At 63.2% G+C, this 23,356-nt stretch overlaps 1 protein-coding gene across 1 annotated transcript; it reads right to left on the bottom strand.

Moving 5' to 3' along the window:
* Positions 1-1,454: 1,454 nt before the first annotated feature.
* On the bottom strand, positions 1,455-22,855 carry CAPN15 (calpain 15). The gene is given in 14 exon segments (XM_027118006.1): positions 1,455-3,050; positions 3,132-3,310; positions 3,393-3,559; positions 3,726-3,952; positions 4,055-4,216; positions 4,563-4,715; positions 4,787-4,912; positions 5,661-5,884; positions 5,964-6,147; positions 6,236-6,444; positions 7,230-8,024; positions 8,026-8,656; positions 14,214-14,508; positions 22,361-22,855. Coding segments are annotated over 13 exon segments (3,417 nt in total). The 5' UTR covers positions 14,396-14,508; positions 22,361-22,855; the 3' UTR covers positions 1,455-2,872.
* Between the last annotated feature and the right edge of the window lie 501 nt (positions 22,856-23,356).

Below are 23,356 nucleotides of genomic sequence, written 5' to 3' on the forward strand. Positions count from 1 at the left end.
TACACTAAGTGCTTCTGACAGGGATGCCTCACAAGTGAGAACACAGCACCACCCGCCTCAGGAAGGCCACCGCGGCCAACGGGTGGGCAGCCAGGCGGCCTGGGTGAGGGGCAGGAAGGGGGTCGTGGGGGGATCTGGCCCAGGAGAGACAGGGAGGGGACCGGGGTTGTGGGGAGTGGGGGTGGGCTCGGGACGAAGGGCCCCTGTGGCCGGAGGGTCAGAGACTGAGGCAGGGAGCGGGGCTGGGCGGTGTGGAGGCGGCTTGCCCTCTTCCGACCCTCGTCCACCCCTCGCACAGGCCTGGGTCCAGGTGCCACCCGATGAAGGCCGAAGGCCCAGCAGGCCAAGTCCAATCCTCAGGCCGGCTCCCCCTCCTTCGAACCTCATCACAGTGGCCGCCCCCGCCCCAAGCCCTGACCCCGGCCGGGCCCCCACCTCAGCCCCCACCAGCACCTCCCATGAGCTGCTGCGTCCCCACCGCGGGGGGCCCCCAGCTCCCATTCCCCTCAGCCCCTCCCTGCTGGAGCAGGGGTGCCAGGGGAGCGGGCGCTGGCTGGGGTGAGCCGGGGTCTCCAGGCCAGCCGACAGGATGAGCACGCAGCCCCCACCCCACTGTGGAGACCCCTGCCAGACCTCTCTGAACTCGCTTCCTAGGCCATCTTGGGGCTGGAGGAACGCGGGTTCAGGCTGCCCGGGACGTCCCAGTAGTGACGGGGGAGCCCAGCCCCCACCCCACGGGAGAAGGTCCGGCGTGGCCGCGCAGCCGTGGAGCAGGGCGGGCGTCTCTGGGTGCTGAGGGGAGATGTGTTGTGGCAGCTCCCCTGCTGCCCGAGGCCCGCCTGGAGCCAACACTGCTGGTGGCTTTAATTGCTTTCACATACGATAGGCTGGCCTGTGACAGGCCTCTTACACCCGCCGAGCGGCCTCTGCACCCCAGCCCCCCTCTCGGCCAGGAGGCTGGGCCCGCCGCCGTTCCAACCTGGGAGCCCAGGCTGGGGCTGCAGGCTGTGTGCCTGGTCCTGGCTGCCACCTGTAAAATGGGACAGGAGGGAGGGGGCACAGGACCCCACCACCTGCGGAAGACAAACTTTTCTCCCTGCCCCTCACTCCTCTGCTCCGTCCATGACTCTGATGGATCCAGACAGGTACCCTGAACGCAGATGCCTCTGGGAAAAGCCGAGCACACATACGGTCCTTCTGAGGCTTCGTGGGGACCAGTCCGCCAACCACTGCGGGGTCTGGCCTGAGCCTCTGTCCCACCTGGATACCCAGTCCTTCCTGGGATGCAGGCAGCTGGTGAACAGGGTACCCCTAAAGGCTCCCTGTGAGGCTGGCCTGGGCACTGGCTCAGCCACCCCGAGGAGCTGTCACCAGGTGGGCCTTGGTGCCCTTCAGCCCTTGGAGGAGAGGTGAGGGGCCAGGAACCCCTGGGAGAGAGAGATGAGGAGGAATCCTTACAAAACAAAACATTTTTATTTGGTCCATCGGAGCCTGAGTCTGGAAACACCCATGGAGAATCATCCTACAGGGATGGTACTGACGACTGATAAAATAGCCTCTGTGTCAGAAGAGCTGCCGTATGTACAGGGTTAAAAATACTCACAGCTCAGAGTAAAAGGAGAATAGAAAGGAGGCCCAAAGGGGAATCTAGTGCTTCTGGGTGCTTCTCCAGGTGTAAACCCACCCGCCTACAAGTCCCACGGGAAGCGAGGGGCCACAGACTGGGCCACCTGCTGCCTGGGGGCTGCAGGACAGTGAGGCCAGGCGGCCCAGGAAGCCGGCCTCAGTCATCCTCAGGCAGACACAGAACTCAGGGCTGAGCAGCCACAGGGAGGACGCTGGGCTTCTGAGGTGTGGAGGGGCTGGGAAGGGCCACACCCTGCATGTGCCTGGACAGGGCTGGCCAAGGATTTCTCCTGGACTGTTCCTCCCAGCAGAGGTCAGGTGGTGCTGAGGACAAACCCCCTCACCAAGCACAGGGCTGGGCCTGGGCTCAGGACCACCTGACCCACTGCCCCAACCCCAGCCTGGGGCATGGCTTCGATCCTGGCTGGCGCTCCAGGAATTGCATAGTGTCCCTCCCCACCACTGCTTGATCCCATGGTCGCCAGGCACCTGCCTCCTGGGACACTGCTGGGACTCCAGGAACCACTGCTTGCCTCATGAGGGCTTGGGGGGAGATGGGACCTAGGGGCAAACTGCGGAGAAAAGGCTCCTGACCTCGTGCCCCACAAAGGGGGTGGGTCTCTGCTCTCACCCGGGGTTCTGGCCTGACCCCACAAGGAGGGGTGGTCCCTGCTCTCACCTGGGGTCCTGGCCTGACCCCACAAGGGGGGTGGTCCCTGCTCACCCCAGGGTCCTGGCCTCTGGCCTCCCAAAATGGGGGTGGTCCCTGCTCTCATCCTGGGGTCCTGGCCTGACCCCATAAGGGTGGGTGGTCCCTGCTCACCCCAGGGTCCTGTTCTCTGACCCCTCAAAACAGGGGCGGTCCCTGCTCCTACGCTGGGGTCCTGGCCTCTGACCCCCCAGATTTGGTTTTGTGAATGGAGCTCTTTGCTGCCAGGCAGGAGGCCCCAGGCCATGGGAAGGGGCAGCCTTACCTTGGCCCTGGCAATCTGGGCCAGATCTCAAGGTGGGCTGGTCAGAGGAGCTGGCACACAGCTCCCTCGAGCTAGAGGCCGCTTCGAGGTATTCTGCTTGGTGGCTATGAGGCCCTGGGTAGGAGGGAGGGGCAGGAAGGAAGGCCCAGGGGAAGCTGCGCCATGCCACTGGCGCTCCCTGGGTGGGGGTCCTGAGATTCTGGTTCAAGCATCCTGTGTTGGGGTCTTCCTCGTAAAGTGCATGTGGGGGCAGGCAGGTGGGGGCAGGGTGGTCACAGCGGCCGGGGCCCATGCAGGCCAGCGACCTCGGGCGTGAGTGGGGGGCTGTGGCTGCCCTTGGAGGCCGTCCAGTCACTGAGGAAGGCCTGGGCCGCCTTGCGGTGCGCCAGGCGGTGGGTGATGGAGAAGCCGGCGTTGCCCTCCAGCTGGGACAGGATCACCAGGACCTGCCTGGGGGAGGGGGGCCGATGAGGGCCTGCGGAGGCTGGGGGCCGCGGGGCGGTGGGGTGGTGGTGGTGCGGGGGTGCCCACCTGTGCAGGGGCGGCACACTGTCCTGGGTGCGCAGGCTGCCACGCGTGGACACCACGTTGAAGCTGTCTGAGCAGTCGCACTGCACGTGCAGGTAAGACTTGGGGTGCCGGTTCTCCACCACCACGATGAGCCCTGCCCAGCCATGCGTCAGGTAGTAGCAGGTCATGCCCTCGCGTCCCTGGGTGCAGGTAGTGCAGGGGTCGGTGGGTGGGTGGGCGGGCAGCCGCCTCCCTCCCCCTCCCCCCCGGACCCACGCCCACCTCATGCCGCTCGCCCCTGCTCTCCGTGAGCAGGATGATGGCGTCTGCCAGCGTGGTCGGCTGGGCCTCCACGGGCTCCACCATGACGAGTCTTGAGCTGTACACGGCCAGCACATGGCCGGGCGGCTCCGGGGTGCCGCGTGGGACCCCCGCTGAGGGGCCGGAGACTGTGGGGGGCACTGGGTGAGGAGAGCGGGCAGACATCCCCGCTGGGTGCAGGCAGGGCTGTGCTGGTGTGGCAGGGCGGTTACCCTGCGGAGCGGCCAGAAGGCATGGGTGGGGGTCCATGCTGGGCCGGGGTGGGGGTTGTGTGGGCGGGCGTGGGTCGCTCACCCTGCGCGGCTGGTGGGCCCGGTGCAGGGCCCCAGTGGTTGAAGGCACAGCACACCACGGCGTACTCGCCGGGCTCCAGCATCACATCGCAGTTGACAAACTTCTTGACTGCACGCTTGCTGTGGGCCAGCAGGCGGCCCAGGCTCAGGCGGCCACCACTGCCGAAGGAAGCCCGGAACACCAAGACGCACAGGTCCAGGAGGTGGCTGTCCACCGAGTCCGTGCGCCTGCGGTGGCCCGCAGGGGTCACGGGTGGCCAGGCCCTGCCCAGCTGTCCCGCCCCTTCCACCCCGGCCAGGCCCCACCCCTGCTGCCCGGCCCCCACCCACCTGCTGCCCTCCTGGAAGAGGGCGAACTCCAGGGACGCGCGCTCCAGCACCGTGAGGGCCGTCACGCCCACCGGCCCGCTGGCCGAGCTGGGGAAGCAGCCCTGCACCCGCGCCTCCTGCCAGTCCGAGTGCACCTTGCAGATGTCCACGGAGTCAAAGTACCTGGGCAGCGAGAGGACAGCCCTGCTGAGCAGCCCCCACCCTTGCCCCGGACACGGCGCCCGTCCCTGGGCAGGGTAACCCCAGCAGGCATCCTGCCCATCGGGATCTCTTGGGATCAGTGTCCCAGAAGCCCTGGTCTTGGCTGTTGCCTGTGGACACCACCAGGGGGCGTCAGGCCATAAGGCTGACCCACAGACAGAGCCCTGGCAGAAACACCCCCACCCTGTGCTGACCCGAATTCCAGGATGGACCAGGCCTCTGGTTGGCAGGAAGGACACCCCATACACTGGGGCGAGCAGGGCAGCCATGGGGCCGACACTGGACGTGGCTGCCCAGCGTCCAGTACCTGATGAAGTCGCTGTACTCCATCCAGAAGACGCCTTCACTGCTGCCGTGCGGCATGAGCTCGCTCCGCAGATGCCCCGGCCAGTGCGGCCACTCGTCCGACCAGCTGCCGTTCCAGGAGAAGCGGCCCCACGGGTTACGAAGGCGCAAGAGCCTGCGGACCACAGGGTTGAAGGCCACTCTCATGCCCCCACGCCCCTGCCACATCCACACGCCCACACTTACCTGGAGCCCTGGACATCACGGACGTCCAGGACGGAGTAGGCGTGGCGCGGGCGCAGGCCCAGGCTCTCGTAGGCAGCATCGTCCACCTTCATGTTGCCTCCCCCACAGGAGGCGCCCATGAGGAATCTGTGCAGGCAGAGCAGCCCCGCTGACCAGGGAGCCCCTCAGTAACGGGCCTTAATGATGGGGGGGGGTGGGCTCACTCTCCAGGGGACCCCTGCCAGCCCAGACCTGCCTCTGGGGAGGTGCAGCACGAGATAGGGGACCCTCCCTGCCTCTGGGAGACCCACGTGAGACACATGGGACTCAGGAAGTGCTGGCCCAAGAGCTCAGAGGGCTTGGGCTGGCGGACAGGCAGACCCAGGGCCTTCGGAGGCCTGGTGAGGCCGGCTGATCCTGCCAGCTCAGGGCTGCGGCTCCCTGACGGGTGGGGCCACCTAACTGCCCAGCAACAGCTGAGTGCAAGGGTCCTAGCACCAATGAGCTGTCTCTCCCAGGCCTGGGGTCAAGGACCCTCCCCAGACACTGGCCAATGCGTGCTGGGGCTCAGAAGTCCCCCGACTCTCCCCACCTGTCTGCCCCGGCTGCTGCCACCAGGTGCCTCTGTGGGGCTCACTCCACACAGTTCCACAAGGATGCTGATGGCCATCACCGGCCCAAGTCAGGACAGGGCCTTCAAGGTACAGGCCAACGGACAGCATCCTGCCTGCTGCTACCCTGCCAGGGCAGGTGGGACGGCCAGTGCAACATGGGAGCCAGGCTCCAGCTGGGGTCAGCCCATGCCCGAGATATCTTGTGAGACGTGGTACAGGTCAGAGGGCGCTGGCCCTGCCTCTCCCACTACTCCATGCCCCAGCATGGCCACCCCTCTTACCCAGCCTCCTTAGAACTCAGCATTTTGGCCCAGATGAGGTCAGTGTCAACTGGTTCCTCGCGGGGGTTCGTGGAGCTGACCTGCAAGGCCAAGCTCTCACAGGGTGCGCCGGTGAGTGTGGCCAGGCCCTCGATGGCGCGCCCGGCCTGAAGGGCAAAGTAGGAGCCGTGCAGCTTGGCCAGAGCCTTCTCGATGAGGGCCACCCACAGCTGCTTGCGCTGAGCCTGCAGGGGGGGCTGGAGTTGTGAGGCCTGCTGCCGCCCGGCCCATGCCTGCCGCCCACCCCGCGCCCGCCGGCGCCACCTGGGAAAAGAGGAGGAAGCCGGCCTCGTCGCAGGGCAGCATGTCGTCCACCAGCACCGTTGTCCATGTGCCATCCTTGCAGAGCCGCACCTGGTAGGCGCCCTCTGCACACAGGCTGCGCGTGACCATCACCCGCTCGACCAGGTCTGGCCGCTCGGCCAGCACCGCCAGCGCACTCAGGAACCTGTGTGAGGTTGGGGCTCACGGAGAACACGGCCTGCTTGCCTGCCGCCCACTGGCAGCCCACCCCCGAGTGGGTGCCCCAAACTCACCAGCAGTTCCCCAGGAGCCCCTGAAGGATGTCTGAGGGCCGGAGAGTGTGGAACACGGACCACGAGGTACTGTGGTCCCTGAACACGGAGCAGTTGATCTCGTGGGGCCTCAGCCACTGTCGCACACGCTGCTGGACGCTGTCGCCCGCGGGGAAGCCCACAGACTTAGGTCCAGGGGGGAAGCTGTCATCCACAAAGTTCACGCCATTCTGCAGAGACCATGGCCACAGGCTCAGGTCAGGCTGGGCCCACTGCCCAAGAGAGCACCCTGCTGCCTGAGCCCCAGAGGAAGAGGTGGGCACATGTGTAGCCCCCTGACCCCTGTGGATGGCTTGGCCGGGCAACAGGTCAGTGGGAAGTATGTGAGCCCCAGGGAGAGGGTGCAGTGCCCAGCCTGTAGGCTGCATGGTGGGCATGGGTCGCAGGGAGCCTGGGTGGCCTCCCTGCACAGCCCACTGCACCGAAGGCCCCAGGAAGAAAAGTGGGGGGACCTGACAGGGGCAGGGCAGCCAGAACACAAGCTCCTGGATGGGTTGCCAGCAGTGACAGAGGGTAGCAGCATGAGGGGGGACGGACACCCTCTCCAGGTGCCCCTGGGGGTGGGTGATGCCCTGGGCTCAGCCCTCCTGCAGCTCCAAGGGAAGAAGGCATGAAGGGGCACCCCAACCCTGAGTTTCAGCAGGGTTTCTGCGGCTGCGGGAAGCACCAGGCCTGCCTGTTGGTGTGAAGCCGCTACCTGTCCCCACCTCCCTGTGGGGCCACCATCTGCAGGAACTCACAACGGGGCCGAGGGGTCAGGACCACGGAATGTGGGGTCATGGACCCTTGTGGACACAGGGAGAAGGGCCCAGCACACTCAGGCGAGTAAGTGACCTGGTGGCCCCACCCAAGTTCAGGGCCAGCCGGTGCTCTGAGCTTTGGGAAGAGAGTCCCACCCTCCCCCAAGCTGGAGAAGAGACAGTGGGGAAGGACAGACGATGCAGAGGGGCCTCACCTCCCGGCAGAAGGCCACAATGTTCTCCCATAGGGCCTTGGCCTCGCCCTCGTCCGTCTGCCGCCGCTTCTCCACGTGCATGCTCTCCCTGCGTCTCAGGGGCGCTGTGCCCCGGCGCTGGGTCACCAGGAGCTGGGGGGTGTGGCAGGCGGCACAGTGCTTGGCTCGGGGCGTGTTGAGTAGGGTGCAGGCAGGGCAAGCCCACTGGCCCAGGCGCTCAGACGGTGCTGTGGGAAAGAGGTGGCCAGCCTTGTGGGCCAAGCAGGGCCCGGGCTTGTCCGCGCTGCAGTCGGGGCATCGGGTGGGAGGCTCGCCGTGCTCCTGGAAGCCATGCAGCTTGGAGCAGCCGCACGCCGTGCAGCGGGAGGCAGCTGTGGGGTTCCTGAGCGTGCACTTGGCACACGACCAGGTAGTGAAGTCAGGGCTGGAGGGGCTAGCGGGCGTGTAGCGCACGGTGTCGCCGGCCAGGTCAATGACGTCGCTGCCCGGTGTGGTGCCAGCCTCGCAGTGGGCGGGGCTGGCGGGACCAGGTGGGCGCAGCGTGGTGCCACCCTCAGCTGCCTCTTCCTCCAGGAAGCTCAGCCGCTTGCCCGACAGTAGCTCCGCCAGGCGGGAGGCCCCAGCCGCGGTCCGCCCCAGGCCCTGGGGGGGCCCCTTGGAGCTGGCAGAGGGCGAGGGCTGGGTGGCCTCAGGCACCGGTGGCTGCAGCTGGGGGGGCACCTCGCGGCGGCTGCGAGGCACAGGGTTGTTCTGGAGGGTAGGCGAGAAGGGGCTGAAGGGTGGCCCCCGGGGGGGGCTCCTGGTCCGCAGCAGAGGGAGGGTTGACGTCAGCGCCTTCCCCGGGCTGGGGCGGGGCAGGCATGACAGGGAAGCCTGCGGGAGCCACGACTTCTGGGACCACCAGGGCCTCGGGAGGAATCCTGGGCAGCGAGAGTTTCCGCGGCCCCCCACAGGCCGAGCAGGAGCTGGCCACTGGCGTGTTGTGCAGTGTGCAGCGCTGGCAGGCCCAGCCACTCCCAGTTGCGGCTGCGCCCCCCTCTTCCCCCTCCACCTCCTCCGGCCGCCCCCCCGCTGGCTCCATGGCCGCCAGCCCTGCCGTCTGTGCAGGCCCTGCCTCCTCCCCGCAGCTGCCCTTGGGCTCCGGCAGGACCCCGTTGATGACGGGTAGCAGGGAGGCCCCAGGGACGGGCTCGGGGGCAAAGCCGCACACTTCGCAGGCCCCCCTGCCCAGGAGGTTGCGGAATGTGCAACGGGTACAGGGCCACTTCTGTTCCTCCACGCTGAGCCGCAGGATCTGGTCGAGGTCAGGCTTGTGCCGTGGGGCCTCGCAGATGGAGCACTGGCGCTGGCCGGCCGGGTTCAGGAAGGTGCAGCGTGCGCAGGACCACTCCCCGACCGCAGCCATGGGCCCGGGCGAGTGCGTGTGGCTGCAAGGGAAGGCCGCGGTCAGTGATTTTTGACAAGGGTGTCAAGATTATTCAATGGGGCACAGACAGTCTTTTCAATCAATGGTGCTGGGAAAGCTGGGTTTAAATGCTAAAGAATGAGCCAGAGCCTTACCTCATGCCATATTCAACAATTAACTCAAAATGGATCAATGACCTAAATGTAAGAACGAAAACTGTAAAACTCTTCAAAGAAGAAAATGTGAGTAAATCTTCATGACCTTGGATTTGGCAACGTATTCTTAGATATGACACCAAAAGTACAGGCAAACAAAGGGGGAAAAAAAGAACTTCATCAAAATTAACAACTTCCGTGCTTCAAAGGACACCATGAAAAATGTGAAAAGATAACCTACAGGAGAAAATATATGCCCATCATCTATTTCTGATCAGGGTCTAGTATCCAGAATATATAAAAAGTTCTTATAACTACACAACAAACAATCTGTTTTTAAAAATGGGCAGAGATGGGGACTTCCCTGGTGGTCCAGTGGTTAAGACTCCGTGCTCCCAATGCAGGGAACTGGAGTTTGATCCCTGGTTGGGGAACTAGATCCCGCACGCCACAACTAAAAGATCCCACATGCTGCAACTAAGACCCAGCACAGCCAAATAAGTAAATAAATATTATTAAAAAAATGGGCAGAGGACTTGAGAAGACTCCCCCAGAGATACACAAAAAGCCCATGAAAAGATGCTCAGCACCAGCAGCCATCAGGAAAATGCAAATCAAACTACTACAAGGTACCACCTCACACCCAACAGGGCAGACGGTAACAGCACTGGCGAGGATCTGGAGAAACCACAGGCCTTCCCTACGTTGCTGGTGGGAATGTAAAATGTTACAGTTGCTTTGGAAAAGTCTGACGGTTCCTCAAAAAGTTAAACAGCCCTACCACAATTGTGACCCTGCTATTCCACCCCTAGGTATATGCTCAAAGAATTGAAAACTGGTGCTCTTCACAAACACACATCCACACATGTCCATGGCAGACCTGCTTACAACAGTCAAAAAGTGTAAACAACCCAAGTATCCATCAATGAATAAATGGATAAACGAAACATGGAACATCATTCAGCAACCAAGAAGAACGAAGCACCAACACACAACACCAACGCGCCCCGGAAGACACAAGAGGCCATACGTGGCGTGATTCCATCCACAGGAAATGTTCAGGACGGGCAAACCCAAAGGCAGAGAGGAGCCTGATGGTTCCTGGGGGCTGAGGAGGGGGGGGGGAGCAGGGCTCTGGGAGCCTCGGGGGGGGGCAGAGCTGGCCCCGCAACCCGCCTCTTGAGGACTAACCCGGGTGCAAGGGGCGTCCACACTCCACACACACAGTCTCCTACCCTGACTGTAGCTGCTCTGCTTGGCAGAAAAGTCAACTGTTCTTCATGACAAGTCATGAAGTTTGTGCTTCTTATGGTATGTTTGTGCCAAATCCTTCAGGAAGAAAACTTCCCTCTTCAAAAAAAACAAACAAGGGACTTCCCTGGTGGTGCAGTGGTTAAGACTCGACACTTCCAATACAGGGGGCCTGGGCTCGATCCCTGGTGAGGGAACTAGATCCCACATGCCGCAACTAAAGATCCGCATGCCTCAATTAAAGATCCTGCATGCCGCAACTAAAAGATCCCACATGCCGTAACTAAGACCCAGCTCAGCCAAATAAATAAATATTAAAAAAAACAAACAAAAAATGTCCCCCGAGCAGCGCAACTGTTCCTTGGCCCAGAGCAAACTGTGAAGCCGCCTTCTCGGGCATGTGGCTGAGACTCACAGGCTGCCCACAGCACCCAAGTGGGTGGATGGGCCCTGGGGCGACCAGCACGGGGGTGGGGCCTGGCCAGGTCAGCTTTGGCCTTGTCTTCTGCACTACCAAAAGCCTAAGAAATCTGCCTAGAGATGACTGGAGCCTCCCCTGCTGCTCCCCACTGACAGAAGGGCCCACGGTCAAGGCATGGGCACATGTGTGCCCACACAGACACACACGTGCACACACACGCTGGGTGCCAGGCAGCCTCCACGTGGGCCCCAGGCTCAGAGGATGGTCTTTTGCCCTGGGTGCCCCACCTGGCCTGCAGAGCTGGTCTGACCCTTTGTGGACCACCTGCTCCTGGCAGAGGGGTGTCCAGGGAGAAGACTCGGGCTCCCGCCCCCAGCACAGGACAGGTGGGCCTGGGGCCCTCCTAGGACACACCTGCCCTCAGCTCCAGGCCCCTGGTGGTCCCAGACATGCTGAGAAGACACAGGATGGGGAGAGAGCCCAAGTCCCACCCACTCTCATGACCCAACAGCTGGCCAGTCCCTTGGCCGGATGAACATGAGGCCACACCCAGGACACACAGCAGGTGACACCTGGAGGCGGTGGGAGCTATACTCCCTCAGGGACACCTGTGGCCCACACCTCAGTCCGCACCTCAGCGTCACCAGGTGGGCGGAGATGAAGTGGCTCTGGGGTCAGCGACCAGGTGTCCAGAGGAGCCCTGGGCCTTTGCCCCCACCCCCTCAACTACCCTGCTCCGGTCTCCACACACAGGGTCACCCTCACGGCCACCCTGATGCGCTGGGGGCCCAGGACCTGGATCCCTAGAGTGTCCGAGGTGAGGCCAGAGCACCAGACAAAGCCTGGAAGTCGGAGACCAGCATACTGAACTCCAGGACACGGGTGTTACTCCGCACGACAGGAAGGCCAGCCAAGTGGGAAACGGACACCAAATACCTGGCTTTGCCCTCAATTCTCTGGGGCTGCAACACTCAGCTCCAATTCAAAAGGGAGGTGATGGAAGGCCTGGGACACGCAGGGTCTGCAGGAGCCTGGGGACGGCCTTTTCCTCCGCAAAAAAGCTGAGAGGACTAAGTATTGCCCCCACTCAAGGACGTTGCTCGGTCAGGCCAGCAGACCCAAGCCCAGGCTCCCAGGCAGGATGTCGCCACCTGACCCCTTGCTGGTTCTGAGGTGCACGTGGGCCCCTCCCTCTAAGGTCATCCTCAGCCAGCCTTGGGCTGTCCTCTCTGCCTCTGTGTACCCAGGGGAGGCCCGAGCTCGTAGGTGGTGGATGCCCGTTACTCCTCAAGGCCTCGCAGCTCCTGGCCTGGCTTGGTGGTGGGTGTCATGCCCAGACCTGGAGGCTCTTCAGTGAAGGGTGGGCTGCATGCGGTGGGTGTCCGCATGATGCCCGGGGCCCATGAGAGCAGGGGAAGAGTCAGCCGGACCGTCCGCACGTGCATGTCCACGTGTCCAGGTATGGGTGTGGGGAGGGGTCCTGGCAGCCGACCTTTCTGCCCCTCTTCCTGCATCTGTGGCGCCCAGCCCCCTGCGCCGCTCCTTCTAGTGTCCATGCTGGGTGTCTGGATTCCTCAAGGTCACTGGCAGCTCTTCCCACAACTTGCTCCCAAGGGCAGACAGTACCTGCCTGGAGTGCCAGGCCGGATGCGCCAGCCTGCGGAGAGGCCTGGCGGGAGGCCAGAGAGTGAGAGAGGGCGCTGCCCGCCCAGGCCGCTCGCTGGTCAGCGTGAGCCAAGATCCAACAGGCACACACGCGCTGGGGCACAGGGTCGCCACCTCTGCTGCTCGCTGCAGCCCCCCCGCCCCCCACCCCAGTAATTCTACCCCTGGCAATTTATCCTGAGGACATAAATACACAGAAATAAAATGACACGTGTGCATGGAGAAAGGCGTGAAGAGGTGCACCAGCCACTGGGGATAAGCTGATGAAACTAGCATGAGCGACCACCTCAAACCACCAGGAGGCCAGGATCAGAACCGCGGGCGGTAACAGCATTGGGAGGGTTGGGAGAAACCAGAACCCTCCCTGCCCGGCTGGTGGGGATGGGCAACACTGCAGCCACTGTGGAAAACAGCCTGGCCGTTTCTCAGAAAGTTAAACATAAACTTAAAATAAACAGGAGCAACTCACTTCTATGTATCTACCCAAGAGAAGTGAAAACACACGTCCATGCAAAAACCAGTACACAAATGTTCACGGCAGCAGATTCATAAAATCCACGGGCAAAGAACCCAAATGTCTATCAACTAATAAGCAGATAAACTCCACACAGAGGAGCATCATTCAGCCATAAAAGAAGTGAAGCACTGATACTACACCGTGGATGAGCCCAGAGAACACAATGCTCGGTGAGAGAAGCAAACACAAAGGTGTGATTCCCTTGACGTAAAACGTAAAATGTCCACTTTTGGTCTCTGTGGCAAATCCACAAAGACCAAAAGTGGCTGAGTGATTTCCAGGGGGTGGGAGGTGACTGCAAATGGGCAGGAGATGGGGTCTCGGAGATGCTGTGAAACTGGATTGTGCTGATGGCTGCACAACCGCACACGTGGACTAAAACCACTGAGCCACACGCTTAGGAGCGGAGGATCTGGCGGTAGGTTACGTTACACCCCAATAAGACTGATACAGTAACTGATACAGTAACAAGTGAACTGAGGCGATTTGCTAACTCCTGGTGCCTGCCACCATCTGCTTCCCAGCACATCCCCCTGGACCTTAAGCCCTCATGACTCCATCCACTAAGGGTAACTCAGACAAGACCACTCATACTACCCCTGAAGCCTCCCAGGAGGCGGGTCCTGCTCCCACACGCCTCCTGGCCACCTAGACGGTGAGCCCAGGACATGCATGGGGCCCACAGACACCAGGAAACTGTCCTGCACAAGTGAGCTGTGTCCGAGAGAAGTGACAGCCAAGGGCAGCTGGCAGGGGCCTCCGGGAGATGGAGGAGGGTGTCTGCTACCCACTAAGCCCAGGCGTGGGGGCCCAGGAGAGTGAGGCTACCTCTGGCCGGAGGTCCATGGACCCTGAGTGTCTGCTGTGCACCAGGTACCTCTCCCTCCAGTGAGGCCGCAGGACGGGGCAAAGGCGGGGGCGTCAGTGTGTGCGTGGCTGACGTTGGAGCCCAACCCACCCAGACGTGAGCAGTGGGCACAGTGCCTGGGCTGCCCCACGCCCGTCACCCCAGCACCCCAAGGGGAAGCTCTCCAGGTGATCCAGGACAGCCTGGGTGGGTCTGAGTGCAGCCACGGCTGCAGCTGGCGTGTGCAGCCTTGCCAGCGGGGACCCACGCCCCCCTCTGCTCCCTTGCAGGCAGCCACATCAGAGCAGGGTACCACGCACGGGTGGGGGGCCAGGGCAATGCCCCCCAAATCCCATGGGAAGCAAGCCAGCATTCTCGGTGCATGCTGTGCCCCTGCCCCTCCCCACCCAGCAAGAAGCTCCAGCTCCAGCAGACAAGCAAGCCCCCGGGCTCAAGGTGGGCTGCAAGGCCCCGTCCCAACCACCTCCGACCAGCCAGGCGAGACCTGAAGCCCGGCTCCAGGAGGGGCCAGCATCCCGGGCCTTCTCTACTGAGTGAGCAACCCCAGAGCCTCTCAGGTGTCTGGGGGGATATGAGTTGCCAGAGGACCCTAAGGAACAGGGACCCCACTTCTCTGAAAGTCCCTCTGCCGAGGAAGGGGCACCTGACAGCAGCACCCGCCCCTCAGGGTCCCTTGGGGCCACGCCGTCTCCACCTTCTTACCTTCGGGCCCGGGGGCGTGGGGGCTGGTGCTGTCGGGTGACCAGGGTGTCACCCCAGACAGGCTCCCCAGGGCCGCTCCTATACCAGCCGGCCGCTGCCGGGGGCCCTGGGTAGGGCAGTCCCCTGGGGAAGCCGTGGTCCGACTCGGTCTCAGTGGCCAGCGAGGAGGCGGAGCTCCCCATGGCCCCTGCGACAGTGGCCACGCTGAGAGCCGGACCTGGTCACATGTGGCCGGCGGCGGCTGGCGAGGTGGAGCATGGAGGAGGGCACCCACGCAGGAGACAGGGCGGCCGGGCTGGTCCGAGTCACACAACAACAACAGAAATGACACAGAGAATAGAGAGAGAAGAGACAGTGTGATTCACAGGCACCAAGCCCCCAGGAGCCCAGGGAGGTTCCCAGCACACAAGTGGCCTTAGGGTGGCAAAGGAGAGCCCAAAGTAGGGGTCCCCACAGCCAGGGTCCCGACAGGGCTGCAGCCCCGGCACACAGCTCGCCTCCACCCTGGAGTGGCACCCCCCTCTCTGCTCCCACAGGGGAGGAGCGGCTGTGCCACGGTCGCTGGCCAAAAGGGTATCAGCCTTAAAAGAAAGGATTTAGGGGATATTTAGGCAGAGAAAAGAAAAACAAGGGAAGGGAGCCCAGCGAGGCAGGCGAGCCCTGGCAGGACGGCCTCTGGGAGGGGCACTGGGCAGCGTCCAAAGTCACAGGGAGGTGCAGTCACCACCATGGCCTTTCCGGAGGGACAGCTCCCTCCACCCAGAGATGGGTGACCAGGGAGGGACCCGGGAGGCTGCCCGCCTTCCAGGAGGAGGCCAATGGGCCCAAGATCATCCGCCCTGAAATGGGAGGCCAGGTGCATCTCATTTCAAATAAGGCGAGTTCCAGTCAGGTTCAGGGAAGATGCCTGGGCCAGGCTCTGGGCCAAGGTGGGCGTCCAATTGGCTTTTTGGCCAAAGAGGTGACCAGCAGCCCTGCCCCCACCCCCAGGTCCACCGTCACCCAATGACACCCTTCTCCCAGCTTCCAAACAAGTCCCTTGGACACAGGGGCCAGCAGCAGGGGTGGAAATGGTGGACGCGTCCTTGCACAAAGGCAGGCTGGAGGGCGCCCAGGCCTCTGAAGCACTGGTCCATGCTGCGTCCAGGGGACACGGGTGGGGATGCCCACACCTGAGTGGCTAGCAGCACACGCAGCTCTGGAGGCTGAAGGGGCGGGAGAAGTCTGGGCCCCTGCCCCATAACAGCTTCAGTCAGACCAGCCGAGTCCCCTGTAGCAATACTGTTCACCTGGACCCATTCCTCCAAGGGACATGGACAGGATAGAGCAGCGTAGGGCCCGAAAGGCCTGGAGATCCTGAAAGTCACTTACCACTCAGGCCTCCCCTGCTCAGTACGACCAGAGCCGACGGTGGGGGCAGAGGCCCCAGTGGCCTTTAAAGCCGACACTGCCCACTTGGACCCTGAAGGAAGGGCTGAGGCTCCTGCTGACAGGAGTGCCGTCCAGTGGGAGCATCACACGAGCCTCAAGTGTCATTTCTAACCCTCTGACAGCCACAAAAGAAAGGCAGCACAGGTAAACGGAATCTCTGTAGCATATGTTACATCACCCAACACGTCCAATGTGCTGCCAGGTCAGTTTGGAATCAGGATGCAACCCGCGTGAACCACGTACCACCTATGTTGAGTTGAGGTCCTTCCTCTACTGTGGCTGATGCTCATCTCCACGAAGATGGGCCACACTCCAGGGGCAGCAGCCATGGCTGCCCAAGGTTTCCGTACTGGGCTGTGCTAGAGCACACCCCCAGTGGTCACGTCCACCTCGAGCAGGGTCACTCAAGACACCTGCCTCTCCCATGATTACGAGTCGGACACCACAACAGCTAGAACAGCCCGCAGGCTCCTGAATCCCACTCCACATAGGAACCCTTCGTGGGAAAAGAGCCCAAGCGTTTCTGACACTCCCCTTTCACAGCCAAATCCTGAGCAGGTGAGGGCTTGAGCTGAAGCTGAGCCCAGTGAAAGGTGTCCCTGGAGCAAGACTACTCAAGCCTGGGTCCAGGCCGGTGTCCACTGTGAGAACAAAGGACGGGGGGCGGGTAGACAGTCCACCCGCAGCCAGGTCAGGGCTGGCATCACGTGTGCCTGATGCAGGTAGAGCCGAGGGAAGAGTGAGGACACAGCCCTGGACCTCCCGGGGGCCTGTGGGCCTGGCTCGCTGGGAGGAAGGAGCACCAAGGTCCTGTGAGGACCCGCCTGCTCTTCACCGACGCTCTTAGCCTCAGGGGACTGAGCGCTCAGGCCTGTCACAGACACTTGGGGTACCGCATGTGAACAGCACACGAGGCACCAAGCAGGGCCCGGCAGCAGCTGTACCCCACGTGCCAGCCTCCCGACACACCTTCAGGAAACTCTGACCCTGCAATCAAGAGGGTTGGGGGAGGGTGACCTGGAAGGGCCTCTCTGGGGAGTTCTGGGGATGGCAGCACCAACACCCCCACACCCTGCTCGGCCCGCCGGGGTGATGGGGAGCCCTGGCTGCCTGGTCCAGGCCCTGTGCTCCCGCCCCGAGTCAGGTCCTTTCATCCATGCCTTCCTGCATCCTTCACTCACTCACCAGCGCCCAGGCCACCTGGGCTCCAACGGCACTGCCCAGGGCCGCTCCCTGGCCGCTTTGTCTCAGGAGCAATGCAACATAATCGCGTCTCCCGGCAGAAGCCTGGGCTCAGACGCTGGCAATGCCAGCCTCCCGAGGGCCCGAAGGGTGGGTGTGCCTATCCCACCGCCCAGACCAAGCCAGTGCCTCCTTGCCCTTGTTCGGGAACTGCTGCCCTAGATCTGAGTGGGATGGTGGCCTAGATCTGGCCTCAGGGAAGTGCAGGCACAGGGCTATGGCAGCCCCCCACCTGGCGTTACCAGCACTCCCCAGCGGCTGGGGACAGCAGGGGACCCCTCCCCCAGAGTGACAAGAGCATGAAGGGCCGGACGAGGGTGAAGCCTCCTCAGGACCCTGCGTGGGGCGCGCCTGTCTTGGTGGTGGCAAGCCGGGTCCTGGGGGTGACACCCCACGGCCTCACCCAGCTCATCTCGTCCCACTGCCCACAGGGCACTTCCCGCGGCGGGTTACCCGACTGAGGACTAGGGCTGAGCCAACACCTGGCAGAGGCTGAACCCCAGGTCCAGGGCAGGGAGGCGTGGGATCCTTACTCCCTGTACCCCCAATGCTCCGGGGGCTCCCGCGAGTCCTGCGGGCATCAGCACAGGCTGCCCCCGCTAGCCTGCGGGGCACACACACAGGGCACCAGAGTCCCTTGGGACAGCCAGGCTCTGCAGACACGGGCCGCCTGATGATGCTTCCACACGTGCGTACACGCTTCGCCCAGCCGTGTTCACAGTGCACGTGCCCCATGCCTGGCTGGTTTGCCATGTGCCAACTGCACACCACCTCCCACTCAGGGCCCCGGGCGCAAGTCTCGTTAAATCTCATCTCGTAACAATGGTGCTTTCACAACTGCAACAACCCCAACAGGCCGCCCAAAACCAGCCCAGATGGGGCATGGAGGGAGAGCAGCCGTGAGGGGACCCCAGGCTTTCCCAGAGCATTGCTCCCTGTGCCCGGGTGCCCCAGCTGCACCCACCAGACGTGAAGCCTGGTACTTCTGCCTGAGGGAGGGACAGGCCAGGACAGTGAATGAACCCACCTACATCCCTTCCAGAAACCAGGCTGGGACACCCCCCCCCACATGCCAGGAGGCCCCTGTCCCAGCATGGGTGGGACAGCATCCTCCCACGGCCACCCTCGAGGGGTCAGGCACCCATATCAGCAGCTCATGGGCCCAAACCCGCAAGGCGGGAGGGCAGTGGAGTGGACAGTTAGGGGCTGGGCCACTGGGGACGTGGTGGCTCTACCTGGGGAGCACCAAAGGGACAGCAGACACAGTCCAGGAGACATGTCTGCCTTGCAGTGTGCCCAGAATGCCGGGACCACAGCCCCAAGCTTCAGGGGCATGGCGGCCTGCAGGGCTGTGAGGAGCAGGGTTCTGAGGGGGGTGCCCACATCGCTCCACTGCAGCCGGACAAATCCACAGTGCTCGTGCCTGGGCTCTGCCTTGGGAGGTGAGGCTTCGTGGCAGGTTTGCCAAGAGCACATCCACCCAGAGGGCATGCCTTGTCCCTCTCTTGGAAGGGTCTGGACTCTGGCCCCTGGAGCAGCAGCCCCAGCCCCCAGGCTTATCGGCAGGAGCCAGAGTCCATCGGAGAGTGGTGTCGACCGGCCACACGGCTCTGCCTGCCACCCTGAGACCGGGGCCAACCCCGAGGCAAAGGTCACACAGAGGCCGCCCCACCTCCACTGCCCCAGGGAAACACTCCCATGGGAAGTGGCCAGGGACTATGTCCCTTTAGAAGCTGCATCTGTCCCTCACCCAGAGGTTGGAGGCCCCAGGGGTATGGCCTGACTCAGCTGCTCCTCGCTACCTGGTCCAAGGCCACAACTACCTCTAGGCCAGCCAGGGCCATAGGGAACAAGGCCTCCCTCAGCCTGGCTCTGCCCATGGCTGGGGCCACCAGGGAAAGGTGCCCAGGTGGGGCAGGGCTCTGGGCAAGCAGCCAGTAGCCATTGAGACTCATCTGGACCCAGGTCCTGGCACCATCTGGCCACTCCAACTGCCCACAGGGCACATGTCCCCCTGCCAGTCCTTTCTAGGAGTGCTGTGAGGCCCAGATGTCCCCCCCCCCACAGCCAGGCCAGCACCCCACAACAGCATCGTCGACCTCTGAGAGGAGACTGTGGAAGTTCTGCTGAAAATTGCTATCAACGCCCCCTAAGAACCAGGCCCAGGAACAAAATGGTAATGAGCACTCCCTGTCATCCAACTTGGGGAGAAATGCTGGAGCCCCAGATCCCTGCCTGCACACACTCTAAGGTGGCCGCTCTGCTGGCGTTTCTGGACTTCTCTGCCTGTCCAGCACCTCAGCCCTGAAGCATCCAGCCACGGGTTAGAACTCAGGGCCCCAATGGTACTGGTCACATAAACGACCAGCAGGTGTCAGGTGGGATTTGCTCTGCTTCTAGGGCCCCTGCTTTCTGGGGAGGGAGGAGCGGAGACAGGCCCCTCAAAATCAAACCCATGTGTGAGGGGCAGCTCGCCAGCACGGAGGCTGAAGGACAAGCTGCGGGGGTCTGGGCTGCCTCCCAGAAGGGGACAGGGTCACGGCGTGTCCTGTGTCTTTTGAGTCGTACCTGCCTCAGTCGTACGTCGTGGAAAAGGAAATTATTGTCAGGGAATCAGGGATGCCACCAAGATCTCGTTTCTAGTTCACGAGCTCAGTACCGTCTGATGATGAGTGCGCTTGGTTTTGGCACTGCCACATTTCTGTTCGCCAAGTGGCAGCAGGAGCAGCCCTGGCCCAGGCAGCCCAGTGACCTCGGGCCTCGAGGGTGGCAGAGCCACCTCACAGTGAGGGCACTGGAGCCTCCAGCTCACCCCGAAGGGAGGGACCTTTTCAGGAGCTGCAGGGCCTCCAAACACGCGGCCTTTCCCCTTCCGTGGGGGGAGGGGAAGGAGGTTCTAGCAGTGTGGATGTGGGGGGGCCAGGTGTGGGAGGACTTCCCCTGCCCTGGCCTTTGGCCAAGACGACCCAGAGGAGCAGAAGCCATGGATGCCTTCCTCAGGACAAAGACACCATGACTCTCGTCAACAGCAGCTATCAACCTATTTTCCTTCTGATATTCTGCTGCACCATCCAGGCACGTCCCCCAGCCTGGCCACCAGGGAAAGGGGGAAGCAGACAGCAGGGTGTGGAGCAGGTGCTCAAGTGAGATGGTGCTGCCAGGACAGGCAGTGAGGCCGTGTGTCCCACTCGGTCTTGTGCGAGTCCACCCCGGGTGCCCCAGACAAGTACTTACTGGAGGGACAGCACATCCTGCAGGCATCGGGAGGCCCCATGCTGCTCTCCCACAGCCCCCGGCTCCCTGCACTGTCCTGGCAGCACCAGCACAGCCATCTGCAGAGTGACCCAGGATGACAGGGTGTGGCTGGGCAGGTCTCCAAGCCCAAACTCCACCCACAGCCTCCTTCCAGCTCATTCAAAGAAGGTGGAGACCAGTGACCCTTCCTCATCCATGAGAGGCTGAGAGGGGCCATTCTGGATGCCTCCCTCTCCAACCCCGGAGTTCCCGTCCGAGTTCAGAGCTGGGTCACCAGAGCTGCCTGCCAGCGAGCAGCTGACAGAGGATGCTCGCTGACCACCCTGCCCTTGGTGCGAATGGGGCAGTGCTGGGCACAGGGGGAGCCGGAGACAGCCAAAGGGATACCACAGGCCTGCTGGGCATTCTTGGCAGAGCGGGGCAGGGGGTTGGGGGGAGTGGTCCCTGCCTGTGAACTTGGCAGAAGGTATTAGGCAAGAAAGACACAACCATATTCCTGCTTTGGGATGCTCCTGTGGGTGCCGGGTGGGAGGGCCTGAGGCAGTCCAGGCAAAAGAGCAGGGTGAGGAGCCAACTGACCCAGAGGCCACGGAGCACCCTTGGTCAGGGTGTGGGCCGCACCACTTAGGCTCTTCACCAACCAGCTCAGGCCGGTGAAAACATCTGTGGTTTTAGAGAATTTTTAGGACAGCAGAGTCCTTCCCAACTCCATGTATAAAAAACAAACCGTCGGTGGTGGAAGGAAGAGGCTGAAAGGCATCGTCGTGGATCAGACCTGGATGTGCAGCCCCATCCAACCCTCCCCAACAGCCACGCCTGCCCCTCAGCCTCGGCCTCCGGGTCTGTAAAGTGGGGCTTAGTAGAGTGCTACCTGAGAGACAGGGGCCCAGAGAATTTCATGCAGGGCCTGAGAGCAAGGAGTTTCAGCAAAGTTACCCTGTCAAGAAGGGCAGAGGGGTTTGGAACCATCCTCCAGATGCAGGATCGGAGGGCCCAGCCACTTCCTGCTCTCAGAGCCCCGGGGCTCAAAGCAGAGACACAAGATCCGAGACCGAAGGTCCCTGTCTAGAGCTGTGCAATCACTGAGCTTTGGGCCCAGCGGGGCTTAAGCCTGGCTCTCAGTAGGTCACGAGATCACCAGCCTGGCTGCTCAGGAGAAGCAGCTCTATAGAGTTTCAGATGCAGAAGAAAAGAGGGGTGCTCCTCCCGGGAGCAGAACGACCTGAGAGGAAGTAAGAGGAGCTCAACACCAGGGCCGGGCTCAGCTGGCCTCTCCAAGACCTGCTCCCACCAGCCAGGCTGCAGAGTAGTGGCTCTCAGGCTCCCCGTCCATTTGGGGCCCTCCTTCTGCAACTTGGGCCAGGGAAACACTACCTCTCTCCCCACATTTGAGGAAAGCACTCAGAAGTGGAAAGATCGACTTACCCCCTCCCCCCAGCCTCTGGGGGCGGGAAGGTGATTACCGGTATCCTCCTAACAGTGGTTCACGCAGCCCCCCAGACCCAGGCAGAGGGAGGAGCTCAGGGATCTCCAAAGGAGGGGCTCCCAGAAAGAGCTCAGAACTACCAAGCACCCAGCTGAGCCCGTTTCCCTCACAGGACGCCATGGCTCCGAGCCACAGGACCCCAAACTCCCAGGCCTGGCCTCACTGGGGTACTGCTGCCTGGAGTCCGGTCACAAATTCCTGTGTGTTAAGGGGTCCCGAGAGCCAGCCCAGTCAGGGCCACTTGACGACCCAACAAGGCTGCACTGGTCAGGATCAGAAGGGCCCCTCCTGTGGGCAACAGGAAGAGCTGGGTCGGCCGGCAGCCTAGCAAACATTCTCAGGGCCACCATAGGTAACTTTTCGGTTCGCTCCAGCGCCAGCAAGAGAGGGACGGGAGGAGGAAATGTGGTTGGTGGCCAGTGGGCACACAGGGCGCGCCTGCTCCCCGACTCCACGGGGCCGCCCCAGGACACATCCCCTAACGTCGCCGGGGCCGAGACACTGCCCGGAGATAAGGGCACTCAAGGGCAGGAGGGGCTGAGGCCGCCTCCCGTGTCCTTAGCACCCCGGGCTGGTATCCCTCTGCTCGAGGTCCCGCCGGCTCCCCTCTCCAGCAGTGCCCCCAGCCCGGCCGGGACCGGCCAATGCCCAGGAGGTGCCGCCCGTCGACCACGGCCCCTCGGGGGTCCAGGCCGCGCCCCCGGCCCTGGCCTGGCCCAGGAGCGGGACTCACCTCCGCAAACCCGGGGCGCCTCCTCAGTCCCTGCGGCCCGGGCTCGCTCGCCTGCGCCGGCCGGCCCACAACTTGTTCTCGGAGGGCGGGCGGGCCCTCTGCCGCCGCCGCTTTGCCCCGACGGCCTCCCGCGCTGAGTGGCGGAGCGGGCAAGCGCACCGACCCGGCCCGACCCGTCCCGCGCAGCGCCCTGCGCCGCCTCCGTAACGTAGCGCCCTGCCAGGGCCCCGCGGCTACGGCGCGCCCGGGGCGCACGCGGCGCTGTGAATCTCTCGCCCGGACTACCACTCCCACAAGGCGGCGCGGCGCGCGAGGCAGGCCGGGAGGCGGAGTCCGGGGCGATGGCCAGTAGCCGCCTCTACTGGCGCTCTCCGATTTCCCGGGGCGCCCAGGGAAGTGGCCGAGCCCGGTCCCGGGCGGCGCTGCGTGCTGAAGGAGGCCCCGACGGGACCGGGACTACAACTCCCAGAACGCCCCGCTTGGAGGAAGGGGCGGGACCCCCAGCCCTCCCCGGTCACGGCGCTTCCGGTTGCCGTGCAGGTAGGCGCGGGCAGCGGCCGCTGACCTCTCTCGGGCCCCTGAGGTCTGCGGTGTCCGCAGACCCGCCACCTCCCTTACGGGGTCCTTCTGGGCTTGTCTGCTTCCTCGGGTCCCCGCAAAGGCTTCATGGTCCGAAGCTCCGGTTCGCTGGGACCGACCTGGGCTGACCCAAGGCAGTGCCACTCAGTGTGACTTGGGCACGTTGCTTGTCTGAGCCCCAGTTTCTCCTCGGCCACCGGGGAAACCAGCACCTCGCGCCGCTGGGAGGACGGAGGGAGGCGCAGTCCGGCGCCTGGCAGGAAGGAAGCCGGTGTGGTGAGCGGGGGGCCTCTGAGCAGAATCCGCCCCCATTCGCGAAGAGCCTCCTCAGGGGCGGCCGCTCCCTGTCCTTTGGGCAGCCGGAGGTCCCTCTGTCGCCTAGAGGCTGTGGAGGCAGCAGGATCTGCTGAAAGCGCT

Source organism: Aethalodelphis obliquidens, unplaced genomic scaffold (assembly GCF_003676395.1).
Source record: "Aethalodelphis obliquidens isolate GAN/ISIS:26980383/991018 unplaced genomic scaffold, ASM367639v1 scaffold18, whole genome shotgun sequence".
In the NCBI taxonomy this organism is placed as follows: Eukaryota; Metazoa; Chordata; class Mammalia; order Artiodactyla; family Delphinidae; genus Aethalodelphis; species Aethalodelphis obliquidens.